The 16,554-nt window shown below is 38.8% G+C and overlaps 1 protein-coding gene across 2 annotated transcripts in view; it reads right to left on the reverse strand.

The window, feature by feature from the left end:
- ME2 (malic enzyme 2) overlaps positions 1 to 16,410 on the reverse strand; it is a 47,369-nt gene extending 30,959 nt beyond the window's left edge. The window contains exons 1-3 of one of the 2 annotated variants that reach the window (XM_006205775.3): positions 16,169 to 16,410; positions 8,540 to 8,659; positions 2,314 to 2,447 (exon numbers count right to left, since the gene is read on the reverse strand). In XM_006205775.3, the coding sequence (XP_006205837.1) occupies positions 2,314 to 2,447; positions 8,540 to 8,647 (242 nt within the window). In that variant the 5' untranslated portion in view covers positions 8,648 to 8,659; positions 16,169 to 16,410. Of the gene's footprint in view, positions 1 to 874; positions 1,016 to 2,313; positions 2,448 to 8,539; positions 8,660 to 16,168 lie in introns of those variants that run through there. The other variant, XM_072952223.1, reaches the window with a different exon arrangement.
- Between the last annotated feature and the right edge of the window lie 144 nt (positions 16,411 to 16,554).

A 16,554-nucleotide genomic window follows, 5' to 3' on the forward strand; every position in this document is an offset into this window, starting at 1 on the left:
TCCATGGTAACATGGCTTAGTGACTATCACATTATATACTTCTATATTTCCAAGAACTAGCAAAATACATGGAATTTAGCTGGTGTGCATATATATGGTGAATAAATGAGAAGTGATTCCATCTAGAAGAGGAATAATATTTTCTATATAGTTACCATGATCAGAAATAATATCAACAGGAAGAAATTAAAGGGAAGGCAATTTTGCCTCAGTCTAGGAAGAAAACTAACAGTTGGGTTAAGACTTAATAGCTTTGAGAAGTAGACAGCAGAATGTTAAGGAAAGAACGGATGACCTATCAGGCACGTGAGAGGGAAGCTGCGCGATTCCTGGACTCCCTCACATCATCACTTTCACCTTCATTTCACCTTGGTCACTCTTCTGAGTGCCTCACATTGGCCCTTGATGTCCTCACCCAGGATTCTGACAGCTCAGATATTCTGAATGCCATTATTTCACAGCTGATCACAATCCTCTACCCTTTGGCTAGCTCTACCACCACTCGATGCTCTTCAGATCTCTAGGTCCTGGAAGGCTTCCTTTATCTCCCATTCTATTAGCATCCTTCTGGCTCCTCTTCTTTCCCCTTTCTGGGTCCCATGATCAAGTCTCTCACTCTGAACAAATCTCTCACCATCATTACCACTTAGGAAGCTTCATATATCCTTACCACTGCACTGCCCTTCCACCGTGTCTGCCTTTCCCCTCTGTGAACTCCCTGAAGGCAAGGGCTGCAAGTTTTCATTTTTGCAGTTCCAGAGCTTACAACGACACCTGGCACATAACAGCCAAGAATGAACATTAGCTGAATGAACTGACATAGCATCTTTGTCAGCCCAGCAAACCCCAAATCTGAATCAGTGTTACATTTTACCTTTCCTGTGGAAAAGCAGCACTGCTGGGCAGAGTGGCATCAATACAAACAAGATTATGCCACTAAGCCTTCAGGAACTACTCTCGGCCCTTTAACCTGTCCTTGTTCACCTTAGGGCTAAGTGGCTCTTCTAAACATCCCCCACTCTCCTCTACCAACTGTGTTCAACCTTGGCCCTTCTAAATCTTAGCCAAGGCCTCTACATTCTAGATCATAAAGAACATCAGGGTCTTCAGGTGAACTTCCGTGATGACATCACACAACCTCCACTCCATCGCCTGTAAACTGTATCCTTATTTATACATATATTTCTCTTCTTTGCTCTCACCTCAGAGAATGAGCTGTTTCTTTCTCTTCTTGTTCACAGCCAGCCTCTTTACCTCTGCACTTGACCCTATGCCCTTTTCCTTCCTCTGGGGTCTTCTTCTATCAATCATCCTTTCTCCTGGGGAAATTCCTCACAGCTATGAGTGTGCTCAACCTCCTTGCAGCCCGGATTACACCCCTTAAACCCAAGTCCTGCTTTACTTACTGTTCAGTGTCTTCCCTCCCCCTCTTACCTAAACTTCTTGAAAGTGTGTATTTCCTTCCCCTCGTTTCTCAATCTATTGCGATCTCCCTTTCGCCCCATCATGTCAAAGAAACCACTCTCCCTAGTCACCTATATCCAATAACCTCCTATATTTTAAAAACCCAATAAATATTTTTAATCCTGTTGTCAGATTGATCCCTGTACCCAGAATACCTTGCCCTTCTTTCTCATTCTGCCTGCTCCCTGTAACATATTGTTTCAAATTCAGCTCAGGCATCACTTCCTCCAGGAAGTGACTCTCCCCGCACTGAGCCAGGCGCCCTTCTTCCTGCTTTCAGAATGTACTCTGCATATCCCTTCTTCTCACTGTCCTGCACACTGCAGTACAGAGTACCATGACAGTCACAGGTTAACTATCTACTGATGAGCTCCTAAAGGCATGTGGTGCGTTACTGGGGTGGCCATGCATTCTTGTTTGCCTAGGACAGCTTCAGTTACTCCTTTTTCACTCCCCGAAGTGTCCTGGATTGGATGATATATTACATGGTCACTATCTCTTACCCACTGTAGAGTAGTGGCCAGTACAACGGCACACACAAAGTAGGCGGTCAATGAAAGTTGTTGAACAGAACAGGTGCAAATGAGATGACAGCCTCTGCTTCTAACATTCTATTAAAACCTGAAATGCTGTGATTTTAAACAGACACAAAATTGATTTCTGCTAAAGTTTACAATAGTGAAAACAAGTGAAGTATTCACTGAAGCGAAGGAAACATAATCATGAAAAGTCAACTGAGTAAAACAAACTTTGTTACGGGACTATTTCTCATGCATAATAATCATAATACTGTCAATTTTTCTGACCAGAATGTCCATTAAAAAAACTAAACATCGAATCAACTCTTACTTTTCCAAAGGGCCATTCAACTTTTTCACGTTTTTGTGGAATCGTAAGGCTTGAATATCTTGTGTCTCTATTTTGGGAGGCAGCAGTCCTTGAAGACCAAGCATCTGCCGTTCCTGCAACGTAAAGGCCATGCCCTAAAAAGGACAAGAAGAGGGTCAGAAATGATTATTTACTGGGGTGGCAATGGTGCTGTCCCACCAACTGCAATTTAAATGTAAACTTGGAAAAAAAAAAATCAATGATAACATTTTTGCCCAAACTTCCAAAAATTTTTAAGATTAATCACATCTAGTATTGGTGAGGGTAGTAAAAGAATTACTCTCTCATACCATTGCTCAGAGTATAAACTGCTTTAGTTTTTTTGAAAGAAAATTTTAAATTGTTCTTAGATTTCTTAATGCACAAACTATTTTTTTAATTGAAGTATAGTTCATTTATGATTTTATACTAGTTTCAGGTGTATGATTTACTGATTGAATATCTTTATAGATTTTACTTCACTCAAAATTATTATAAAGTAATGGCTGTATTTCCCTGTGCTGTACAATAGATCCTTGTAGCTTATTTTATACATGGTAGTTTGTTAATCTCCTACCCCTATCTTGCTCCCCCCATTCCCTCTCCCCACTGGTAACCATTAGGCTTGTTCTCTATATCTGTGAGTCTGTTTTTATTTTGTTATATTCATTCATTTTATTTTTAAGATTCCACATATAAGTGATATTACATAGTCCATGTCTTTGTCTAACTTATTTCACTAAGCATAATGGTGAAATATGTTAGACACTAAGTACATTGTTGCATCTACACTGTTGCAAATGGCAGAACTTCATTCTTTTTTATGACTGAGTAATATTCCATTATATATACACACATTATGTGTTCTTTATCCATTCATCTGTTGGTGGACACTTAGGTCACTCCCATATCTTGAAAGCACATACTTCAGAATAAAGCAATCTACTTCTAGCGAGTCATCCTAGAGAAATATTCATATTAAAGAGGCATATACAAAGAGATTCATTGTAGCACTGTTTCTAGTTCTCTTGCCCTTTAACTAACTAGTTAAAAGTCCATCAATTATGGAAGAGTTACAAAACCTACAGTATTTCCAAACAAACAGTTAAACACATATCTGTGTGTAGGAGAAAGATCTTCCAGATACACAGGGAAAAAACGTCAAATGAAAACACACATACCAAAACTTATAGGACACAGTGAAAGGAATGCTGAGAAGGAAATTTGTACCTGTAAATGCCCATTTTAAAAAAGCAGAACCATCTTAAGTCAATTATCTAATCTTCCACCTTAAGGAACTAGGGGGAACAAAAGGACAAACTAAAACTGCAGCTACAAAGGAGGAAATAAAAAAGATTAAAAATAAAATAAATATAATAGAAAGAAAAACAACTGAAAAATTAAAAAATCAAACTGAAAGTTGGTTTTTTGAGTTGGTTCTTTGAAAGGACCTACAAACTGACAAACCTTTGACTAGAATGAAAAACAGGGAGAAGACTCAAATCACTAAATCCTTTGTGACGTGTGTTTCTTCTTATAAGATTTTATCTATGGCTGGGAAACATAAAGGGGTAAAAATTCTATATTTTTATATACTTTTAAATCAACTGTGCTTTACCTATCCTATTGCCAAAGATAAATGAGTTGGCTACACAAGGTTTCACTGCCTATCTCCTATTTAGATTTAAGGAACACTTGGGGCAGGATAAAGCTCAAGCGGTAGAGCACGTGCTTAGCATGCATGAGGTCCTGGGTTCAATTCCCAGTACCTCCTCTAAAAATAAACAAATAAACCTAATTACCTCCCCCTGCCAAAAAAAGAGAATTTTTTTAAAAATTAGATTTAAAGGACACCCAAAAGCATTTTATTTATAATGTACAGTAGAAATTAAAATGATTATTAAATAATTTTATGTAATAAGTATTTATGTTAATAGCTGATAAAATTCTCAAATTTGCTAGCCTAGTGTTAGTAAGTAAAGACAACACTTTAACATGGATGCCCTGATGAGTCCTTTAACAGCAGAAACAACCTTCCTCTCACCTGTCCTTCTCCTACTCAACGCCACTTGTTCCACCAGATCTGTCGTCTTCTCATCTATGCCACAGCAATGCTCTCCCAACTGACACAGAAGTGTACCTCCTTCTGCAGATCCTGAGCTATGTCCATTAGACACAAGCCATATCTCCACATAAGTCAATCTTGATAAAAATCCCTTAGCCAGACTCTTCAATGTGCAAGTAAGCATACTAGGGGGAAATAAAAGCCCCCTTCCATTTCATTGCCCCAAGAGCATTAGAATAATCTGTCAGGGTTAGGAAATTACCAAACACTTGTTTATAAAAATGACAATATGACCAGTGACTAATGATTTATAATGCCAAAACTGGAAACACTGTACAGGAGCAGGGTCAAGGCTAACTCAGTTCTGAAACATCACTGAAGGGAGTAAGTTACATTTACAGTGCCAAAAGTAACTTCACAACTTTTCTTTTCTTCTCTACTGCAGTCGAGATGTAAAAATTGGGATCCAAAGAGGTTCTATCTATATGGAGATTTACACAAACAGTAATGGGTTGAGCCGGGACCCTCATCAGTCTCTGACTCAGTAAACAGATTCCAAATCTATCTACTGGACTATTACACAGCCATATATCATAAGGCTTATGAAACATCATGGAGATTATTTATAACATACTCTTCCCAGTGGTAAAATGACTGTATACTATAATCTTAAAAGTAAATACTGTGTACTTCTAAGAGGATCCTGGCAAAATAAAAGATAATGAATTGGGGTGGTAGAAATGTGATTTTTCTTCATTAGTCACAATATTATTTATGTAAATAATAAGAATCACAAGGAAAATTTGAATTTAGGTATTAGAAAACTAGTGAGGGGAAGTTAAAATCAAAACAAATGAACTAACAAGAGCCCTCACAGATCTGAGAACCATAAAACCAGAGCTCCAGATACAAACTAGGAAGTGAAACCTTCCTAGAGGAAAGGATGCAGAGCTGCGTTTCAAAAAAACTTCTTAAAAAAGTTAGCGAAATGGGCATGGGGAGAAAAGGAGAAATCCAGTCTCATACTTGTACCGTCTTGTAATGTTTCAAAATGCTATTACTTACATTATTTAAGTGAGAAGACTCAGATCCAGGGAGGATAAGTGATTTCCCAAAGTTTCATGGCTAGTAAACTGCAGAGTTCAAATCAGCCTCTAAACTCCTACTCAGAATCTAGCATAAAGGTGTTGAATCCTTTCAAGTATAAGTACTCAGAAAAAAATCCATAAAGAATTTCATATTCATACCAGAATAGGCAAATCCATAGGAAGGAAAAAACAAATTCGTGGTTGCCAGGGGCTGAGGAAGAGAAGGGGAGATTGGTGGGTGACTGTTAATGAATACTGGGTTTCCATTTCAGGTGATGAAAAGTTCTGGCACCAGGTAGTGGTGATGGATGCACAACACTGAATGTACTTAATGTCAACGAACTGCACACCTTTAAATGGTTAAAACTGTAAATTGTAGCCTACAAACAATAAATGCTGGAGAGGGTGCAGAGAAAAAGGAACAAACCCTCCTACACCACTGGTAGGAATGTGAACTGGTGCAGCTAATATGAAGGACAGTATGGAGGTTCCCTAAAAAAACTAAAAATAGAGTTACCACATGATCCAGCAATCCCACTCCTGGGCATATATCCAGAGAAAAACATAATTCAAAAAGACACATACACCCCAGTGTTCACAGCTGCAATATTTACAACAGCCAAGATATGGAAATAACCCAAATGTCCATCAACAGATGACTGGATAAAGAAGATGTGGTATATATATATACAATGGAATACTACTCAGCCATAAAAAAGAATAAAATAATGCCATTTGCAGCAGCATAGATGGACCTGGAAATCGTCATTCTAAGTGAAGTAAGCCAGAAAGAGAAAGAAAAGTGCCATACATCACTTTTATGTGGACTCTAAAAAAAAGAAGGACACAAAGGAACTTATCTACCAAGCAGAAACAGACTCATAAAGAACAGATTTATGGTGACCAGGGAGTAAAGAGAGTAGGAAGGGATAAATTGGTAATTTGAAAATTGTACCCTTTGGGGAGAGATGTTAGCTATCTTGATTGTGGTGGTGGTGTGGTGTCCAAGGGTGTAAACATCTATCAAAATTTATCAAAATGTACATCTGAAATATGTGTAGTTTACTGTGCAGGAAGTATATACCATTATAAAGGTGTTAAAAAAAACGGTAAATTGCACATTACGTTTACTTTACCATAGTAAGTTTTACAGACATAAATAACAGATATACATTTGAAAAGATTAAGAATTCAGTACTGCCTTTAATAACTATTTTATTAATTACAGCATAAATACTCTTTTTTCACCAAATTGATCGTAATGTATTTTTTTAACATTTTTATTGATTTATAATCATTTTACAATGTTGTGTCAAACAGCATAAATACTCTTAAAACAGTACTTATAAATATGTGAAAAATTATTTAGTCAATAATGTTTGAAACACAAACCTGATTTCTTTACATGGCAAATCCCCAAGGAATTCATGCATAACTCTCAAATTGGAAATTACTAGTCTGTGTTCCTTCTTAAACACACACATCAAAAAAACTCTTCCTAATGCTTAAGGGAATTCCAGAAGTGATCCTTCAATGAGGTAACCATACAGATACTACCCAACCAACCTTAGAGATTTCAGAAGGCCAGACGCTAGATTTTATATTCTTTATAGAAGTACTATAACGCATTTAGACTATTCTTCTCTTTCAACTTCATCTGCCACTTAATGAAGTTTATAAACCATAACCCCTCAAAGTACATTTTAAATAGCTTCTATAAAGACAAAAATAAAACCAACATATTTATCAAATGTTTACTAAACCATGGCATTGTAAAAGATACAAAACATTTAAAACAGTCCCTGCCCAAAAGGAACCTGAAGTATACTTTAAAAATATAAATTCATAAAGACGTAAATAATATCATTTCAATGACAGCTTAAGACATGAAAAGATGCACAAACCAATGGATATTGATTACTTGCCATAAGAACAAGAAGATATAAACTGTTATAGGGTTTCAGAGAGGGAGGGGTTATTCCAGTCTATGATAGTGTGAAAAGACTCTACAGGAGAACTCGATTTTGAATGAGCTCCTTCTTGAAGAGCAAGCAAGATTTGGGGAGGTGAGGTAAAAACAAGAGAGGGTTAGAATATCCCTCAATAAGCTTCATATAATTAACTGCTTGCTGAACTCTTATTCTGTGCCAGGTATCAACAATGCAAAGATAAAGTGATCTGTGTGCTCCCTGGTCAAATTTTCCTTTGAAGGTCAAACGTATCATATTACACAATTATTCCACCCCTCCCCATTATGGGAAACAGATGGGATTGGGGAATTTTTTGATGACTGTTGTTTTAAAATAAATCACACCTTAATCTGAATGCACCTTTCCCAAAAAGTAAATTCATATATTACAATAAACCCAATTTAAACTCTTACAAGCTTCCACTAAGAAATCTTCAGAATTGTATTTACTTACTATTTAATATGGCCACAAAAAAATACAGAGGAACTTGCCCACTGAACCCAGTTTGGATAAGGAATGAAGGCAAGGCAAGACTTCAGTACTGCCCATCACTTCTGCCCCAAGAGTGAAAAAAGGGTCAGAGGTCTCTCCTTTGAATCAGCAGTGTGATTAATGGGCAAAATCATTTGTGTGCAATGATTTGTGCCCAAAAAGCTGGGTGAAGGTGGGGTGTGGGTGGACATTAGATAAGATTTAATTTTACAATTTGACCCCATCTTCCAAAGACTCAACTGATTGGTCCAGGATAAGTACCTGACTTGAGCGGAGTACATCTAAATACAACAAATCTGGCTGGAAGTTCTGGCCAATCTGTTATGCTGGGGATTTTTTTTTTTTTGCTAGAAATAGAAAAATAAAGTCAATCCTTTTTGGGTATCAGAAATTGTTGAGGGTGAAATCTGGGAGGTATAAAACAGCCATGATTCTTGCAGTGTGGAGAAAAGTTCATGCAGAAAAAACAAATACTTCTGAATAGTTTTAGAATAAAGCTACAAAATACAAAACTTTCATATTTTATCAATCTAAAATACAACAAACCTTCACCAGGAAGAGAGAAAATGCATGTGAGTATTAATGTCACTAACCTTGTTTGTTCTTGGGTTCAACATAAGTGGCTTGCCTTTTTCTCTTAGGTGCAAATGACGACATGCCAGCGTACAAGAAGTGGCAACTACTCGAAACCTGGACAACATCTTTCCTTTCACCTGGGAAAAGCAAAGCAAATAAAGATGATGAGAGACACTATAGAACTGCATGTATATCAGGTATCAGTTTTCAAAAGCAGATTTAGAAAGCTTAACCTCCCACGAGTGAAAATGTCTTTTCAAAATACATTGATGTTTCTACAGGTTGTAAGGCATTGTAAAAGAGCAACAATAAGGTATTGTTGTTACAAGGCAAGGTGGAGGCAAGGATTTACTTTTCTGATAACATTGTTAAGTCCTTGGATAACAGTCACTGCTACTCTTTATGTATTTATTACCCACTACAGTGTGCTACACATTCACCTTTTTTTCTAATCCACATTAAGTGTGGCCAGGTATGAATCTCCACTTAGGAGTCATGAGAAAGAAATCAAGAAATTAAGGAAAAAGAAAACATCTAGTTCAGTGTAAACAGGTATGGGAGAGTTCAGGCTGAAGGTGGAAAAGTAAATAATAGGAAAGCCTGGAGCACACACATTCAGAGGAAGAGAAGCTATCCAGATTTTAAATTTAGACTTAGATTTTTACGGTACTAATATACTCAACATTTAAACTCAATGTACTACGTTTTTTGTTTTTATTTATTCATTTATTTTTAAAAATCTGTAATTTAATATAAAAAATTATGCAAATTGGCTAGAAAACACATTTTTGGCCTTTCACATCCATCACAAACATTAAGAAAAAATTTCAAAATAGAAAACTACATAATACATTAAACCTTAAATATTTAGTGATGGGAATGTAATAGACTCTTCTGCATACCAATCAATTCTCCCTCTAAAAATCAATTTGCAATGCCCATTTATTTCTGTAATCATTATAAACCATTGTAATTATCATCCAATAGTTTTTTAATGGAATTTCTATTTGTTGAGAAATCCATGGGCTGTATAAGGAGGTGCAGCAAAACCATTTACATTGGGATTTTTTGAAGTTAATCTTTAAGGAGCTGAAATTCACATAACATAAAATTAACTATTTTAAACAATTCAGGGGGATTCAGAAAATCCATAATTTTGTACAACCACCTCTGTCTAGTTCCAAAACATTTTCATCATCCCAGAAAGAAACACCATACCCATTTCCCCACTCTGCTGGTGCCTGCAATCACCAATCTGCTTTCTGTCTTTATGAATTTACCTCTTCTGGATCCCTCATACAAACGTGCTACCTAATATGGCCATAAAACCAAGAAACGTATATGATCATAAACACATCAAGAATCATGAGATGGGAATTGGGAGGAAGGATAGGATAGATGTGGCTTAAAGGTACAAACTTTCAACAAGAGTCCTAAGAGGTAGTAAGTGGTAAGAAGTCCTAGAGATCTAATACATAGTGAATACAGACAATATTGTATTATAATCATCAAACTTGCTAAGAGACTAGAACTTAATTATTCTGATCACTAAAAAGAAATTATAATTACCTAATGTGCAGAGGTGCTAATTACTGGCAATATTACAATACATAAATGTATCAAATTAACGTGGTGTACACCTTAAATTTACACAATATTTTATCTCAGCTACATCTCAATGATAATAAAATAGAACCATGAGAGACATACCACAAAATAATGGCTTGGTTTTCTTAAAAAGTGTTAATGTCATGAAAAATACTAAGGAACTATTGCAGTTTAAAGAAGATTAAACAGACAGGACAACTAAATGCAAAACCTGATCCAAAAAAATGTTATAAAGGACATTACCAGAATAACTGGCAAAACTGGAAGATACATTGTAATTTACATAAAAGCATAACTTAAAATTTTCTGAATTCTGTAAGAGATACCCTTGTTTTGAAAATACACAGTGAAGTATTAAGAGGCCAAGAGGTATGATGTTTACAACCAAGTCTTTCAAATTATTTCAAAATAAATTTTGAAAAGATAGAAATTGAAACTGTAGCACTGATCATGTTCGTGTGGTTCTTCCAGGAGAGACAGCATTATTTATCACAATTAAAACTTTGGTACCAAAAGACTAGATTAGTATTGCAGCATATTGGTGAGATAGGCAAATCTAAAATAGTATGGAGTATCTTTTATTTTATTTAAAATCAAAGACAATCAAAAAAAATAAAATAAAAGACAATTTGGAAAAAAATACATTTTGCAATCAGTACTTGTGGTATAATAAGAAATATATTTGGTCTCAGTCGTCAGTTCTTGGCACAGGGCTCCTAAAAATCGCTGTAATTTCTTGAGTGACAGGAGGATCTTCTGCTCTTTATATGGCGCCCCTTTTGATCACACCTGAGCTTATGCTAATGAGGTGACTTAGGATGAGGCCACTACATAACCTCCAAACAGAGCTGGTCACCAGAAAGACCAAGTGATGAGAGAGTGGAACTTTCACCCCCACTCCAGGACCCTTGGGAAAGGGGGTGGGAGTGATGGAGTTTAAGATCCACAAAAACTTCTGAACAGAAAGCTGATGCGCTTTCAGGTTGGTGAACACTTCTAGGTGCGGGGGGTGGCAAGCTCAGAGGGAAAGGACACGCTATGCCCTCCCCAACCTCCACCCACCCCATACCTAGTCCTGTGTATCTTTTCCATCTGTCTGTTCCTAAGTAGTAGCCTTTTATAATAAACAGGTAAATGTAAGTAAAGTGTCTCCCTGAGTTCTGTGAGCCATTACAGCAAATTACCTAACCTGAGGCAGGGGTTGTGGGAAGCCCTGATTTATGGCTGGTTGGTCAGAAGTATAGGTCAAAACCTGGGACTTGCGATTGGCATCTGATGTGGGGGCAGTCTTTTGAGACTGAGCCTGTTAACCTGTGGGCTCTGCAGCTATCTCCAGACAGACAGTGTTAGAATTAAGTTGGAGCACACCCAGTCAGTGTCTGCCTAGAACTGGAGAACTGCTGGGTGTGTGTGTGGGGGGGGGGGGGGGGAACACATTCGGCCGCCAGAAGAATTGAGTCGGTGAGCAGGAGTTTTTCCTTTCGTAGTTAAGTTCAGCATTCTGACATACGAAGTCTTCTATTTTCAGCTCCTGGTTAGAATTCTGCTTCTATCAAATAGTGAATTTAGTCTATAAAGTAAATTCTACCTGCCAAATCTACCTCACAGACAACTATATGACAGAACAGATACAAAATGAGAAAACAGAAGCAGAAAGTATTAAAGACTTAAAGAGTAAGGTGTTACATCACTCAACTTATTACTGTATTACTAAGTGATAGAGTAAAATAAAATATAAAAGTAATTTAATAGTGCCCTTAAAACAAGCAGACACAAATGAAAAACCAACTTAAGGAAAGAAACAATCTCTGCCAAAATTAGAACCAAGGACTAAGGAGACACAGACAGACAGGCAGGCTTAGTATCAAATGGAGGCAACAAGAAAAAAATGGGGAAAACCCACACCTGCCTCCTCATGTTATACAGATAAAGGATGAAGAACTGTAAAAATGAGTGAAGTAAAAACAGGAAACAGAAGAAGTGGGGCTTCTCACTTTGAATAAATACAAAAACAAAACAAACAAATCCAGCTGCTTGAGAGTTTGCTGGATATCGCGATAAGCCTGTGGGGTCTCCCCCTGGTGTGTCATTCACACTGCCTTGTCCTGGGCGGGGAGGGCTTAGGGAACATACTCTCTGGATAGTATTTATAAACTAGACTGGGACTGAAACTGCTAGGCCACTGGCTGCTGGAGATGACGCTCCCCGGCCCCCTCCCTAGCTGGGGGTAGAAAGCAGAAGTTCAGCGCAATGGAGACCAAAACTAGGGAGAGGTCATGACAGGGAGCTGTGACCACAGCTCTGCAGTCAGTCTGAATCGGGACTCAGCTAATCACCAGTTTGGAATCAACTGTGTCCCCCAAGCAGTTCCAAACGGTCTCTGAATTGGTGTCCATCTGAAACACGTTTTTCACTGGTCTATATCCAAATGAGAAGTAGGACAATGTAACATAGTTTTTCATAATACTAAATTCATGATCTTTGTTTTCATGTTGTAACAACGATCTTCCTCCCTTTTTGGTGGTAAAAATGTCCTTTCTTTTTTGAAAGGATGGGGATGATAGATTGTAGTTGTTTTTTTAAAAGGTCCATAATTTGACATAACTAAAAGCTGGTCATCTTATGTCCCAATTGCCTCCCTAGACACAAACTTTTTCTTTTTCAGACTTGCCCTCAAAGTCCAAAAGTCTGAGAAACCCTGATTTAAAAGTCTTACTTTTCATTTTGGGTGGGGCAGATTTCAACAAGGGGCCTACAGTATGCAGACGGCCCTAAGATTCTTGCCCCCTGAGGTACACACCTTCTAAGTCTTTCCACGAAGGGATTTTACAGATGCCATTAAATTCCCTAACAGCTTACTTTAAATTAGGGGAATTATCCTGGGTGGGCCTGACCCAATCAGGCAGGCCATTTTTAAAAATCAAAGACTCAAGGCAGCAGCAGACATCTGCCACTGGCCTTGAAGAAGTAAACCGCCATGTTGTGGAGAGGGCTGTCTATCAGAGAAGAGGGAAGTCTCTGGGAGGCCTCAGCTCCACAGCCACAGGAAACAACTCTACCAACAACCAGTGAACTTAGAAGACTCAGACACTCCAGATGAAAACACAGCCTGGACCACATCCTGATTACAGCCTTGTGTGGTCCTGAGGAGGGGACCAGCTAAGCAGTGCACAGACTCCGAGCCCATGGAAACTGCGAGATCATAAACGTGTTGTTTTCAGCCAGTAATAAATGAATGAATAAATGAATGAATGAATAAAAAGTCTCACTTTTCTTGTCAATAAAAGAGGGAAGGGGGAAGCTGTATTTTGCAGTTGTGGGTAGTAATGGTGACATACATAAAGTATCAGCCCCTTAGAGCTTTATCATCATCATGAAGAGCTTGACCACATCACCTGAAGGTCTATTCAGTAAAATCCATACCCAGGCAATCTGGCAGAGAGGTCAAGGGCAAGCCCTAGAATCAAACCTCTGGACTTAAATCCTGGTCTTGCTGCTGATAGCTCCTTTGTGACCTCAAGTCAGAGTTAAGTCACACTCTCTGAGTTAGTTATCTCATTACTCAAATGGGAATGATCAACAATAGGACCTCCTAAATAGGGCCATTTTAAGATTAAAATTAGATAATCCATGTAAGATGCTTATCACAGTGCCCTCTAAGTGCTCTATAAATGACAGTTATCTAAGCACTATTGTTAGTAGTAGTAATAAACTAAGGTGGTTGGAAGGTGCCTGTTTCTGCTTTAACATCTAATGTGAAACCCATATTAAGAGGCTATGAGGATAATCACAGTTAACAATTAATTAAACTATTTCAAGTTAAATCTCTACGTCAAGACTGAGAATTTGGATGGCATACAGATCCAGGCAACATCAAATGTCATTCTAAACAATATTTACAGAATATTTTTCATAACTTTTTAAATTTGTACATATTGACCAAGGCAGATATAATATGCAACAATATAATCAAAATAGTGACTTTCAAATAAAACAGTTAACTTTTAATAAAAGTGTTACCTTTTTTATTAAATCAAATGTAGAGTAATTTTAATATTTAGCATGAATTTTGTCCTCTAATACTGATCCTTAGTAAACATTATACATTTTAGTGCTATTTATGCTTTAAAATATGGCTGTTAGGTTGGCCTGAAATTCACCAACATAAATTATAATTAATTATAGTTTAACTTAATATAAAATATAATACAGTTTAGAATAGTTTACTTCTATATGAAATTAAATATAATTTATGCCTGAATATCATTATAGCAGAAGTTAATTTACAAAAGAAATTCTCAAATGGTAAATGAGTTTTTCCTTTATGATTTTTTTAAATATGTTTTCATAACCAATATATTGAACGACAAAATATTTACATAAACACCTTCTAAGAGTGAAATCTGTAAGCAGTTCTCTCTCAGGAATAACTACTGAGCAAGAATACATTTTAACTCTCAAGAGGATGAAGAACTTCTACAAAAGCATACAAAATTTCCTATTAACATATGATAAAGGTATATCAGCATTTCTGGCCTCTATACCTAACTTTTTAATTAATTAAGTCTTTATAACTACCATAAAAGACTCAGATACAGGTTACAAATTCATGCTTAAAGTTGATTATTTAAAGGTCCAATATTAGAAGATAAAGCTAAACTTTTCCCCTTTATTTCTGCAAACCATGTAACAGAACCTGTAACTCAACTAGTTACAGTAGCTACATATTTATCTATCATTTGTGTAACTACTATAGTGTGTGTATGTATGTGTACATATAAACACACACATATGTATATATAAGTATGTATATGGGGGAGGGAGGTAAGGGCATGATGGGTTCTCCTCTAATTTCCAGAATGCTTGGCAACTATAGATCAAAATTTATGAATACAAGATTGCAACCAGCTTTACAACATGAACAATGCTTAAGAAGCAAACAAGGTTAAGAGGGGGCTGGAGCTGTTAAGTTACCCTGCCCGAGTTTGAATCCAGGCTTTGCCACTTAAAACCTGTGATCTTGGGCAAGTTACCTACTTAACTTTCCTAACCTTCATTTGTAAACTGTAGGTAATAATAGTACCAACCTCAGAGCATTGTTTTCAGATAATTCTTGTAGAGAACAGCGCTTGGCCAAGATTAACAATTAATACGTGCTTCCACCGTTATGAACGGCAACACTACAAGAAATAACAATGCTATCAACTGTTTTGTTTCCAAGTGATTGCCATAAAAATTTAAGAAGGTAAATCAAACAGATGTGAGGTAACACACGTTTTGTAAGGAAGCACTCCTGCTTAGATTTGTTATGGTGATTACCTTTCTTCTCACCAAAAGGCAACGTAAATTTTCTAGAATTATCTTTGGAACCAAGAAAGTCAAATCCAGGACCTCAATGTAACACCACACAAGCAGAAATGGTTAACACCAGCGTCAAAGAAACACCTGCCAATTCTGGTCCACAGATGTCATTTCATAAGAATGGACAGAACCGTCCCAATCGTAGAACTTTCTAGCCTGCAACAAACTTCCTTTAAAGCAAGGAGCGGTCACTACACACACAAACAAAATACCTAGCTCCTGTCATTAATTCATCCCTGCATAAAAAGATACCTATTGATAAAGCGGTTTCGAAAAGGCGCAGAAATGAAGGGTAGAAGAGATGCTCCGTTACGGAGGCCACGGGGCCTTACCATGGGGCGGGAAGGGGGGCGCCCTGCGACCAGCGAGTCTCGACCGGGAAGTCGCGTCCCCAAACCGGGAGCCAGGAAAGAGCTGCCGATGGTCAGTAGGCGGTCGCCGAGACCCGACCTCTCCCCACGCTCGCACCCGAGACTGGGCGAGCCCCTTCCCTCCACCCCGCCCTCCCATCGCCAAGCGGGGACCCTGCCAGCCGCACGCGCGGAAGCCTGCGGCGGGTCCGCGCTCGGCTCCCCGAACTGGGCGTGAGGAGGCCGGCGCCCGCGCCCATCCCGGAACTCCCGCCCGGGCCCCGCCGCGCCAGGCCGCCCGCAGCTGCGAGCCGTGCGGAGCCTTACCCGACGTCTCGCCCCGCGACAGGTGGTGCTGCCTGCGGAGAGGCTGCGGCCTCGCAGCCCACCCGGACGATGCTCAGCTCTGGCCGCGTCCGGCCCTCTCCTTCTCGAGGCTTCCCGCAGCCGGCGCCAGCTCAGGCTCGGACTGGCCGGGGCGGCTGGACACCCGCCGAGATAGGCAGTAAATCCGCGTAGAGCTGCGAGGCAGCGGGGAGCACTGCCGGCGCGGCCCCATGGGCGGAGACTGACGGGCGCCCGGACCAATGCAGAGGCAGGAAGCCGGCTTTGAGGGGCGGGGCTCCGCCCAAAGGCTTCGCCGCCCGCGCGCCCGCGTATCAGCCGCGCAGGACCTTCCCGGGTCTAGTTGCTTAAGGTTACTGTTTGGGGCC

The sequence above is a fragment of the Vicugna pacos genome, chromosome 30 (genome assembly GCF_048564905.1).
Source record: "Vicugna pacos chromosome 30, VicPac4, whole genome shotgun sequence".
Lineage (NCBI taxonomy): Eukaryota > Metazoa > Chordata > Mammalia > Artiodactyla > Camelidae > Vicugna > Vicugna pacos.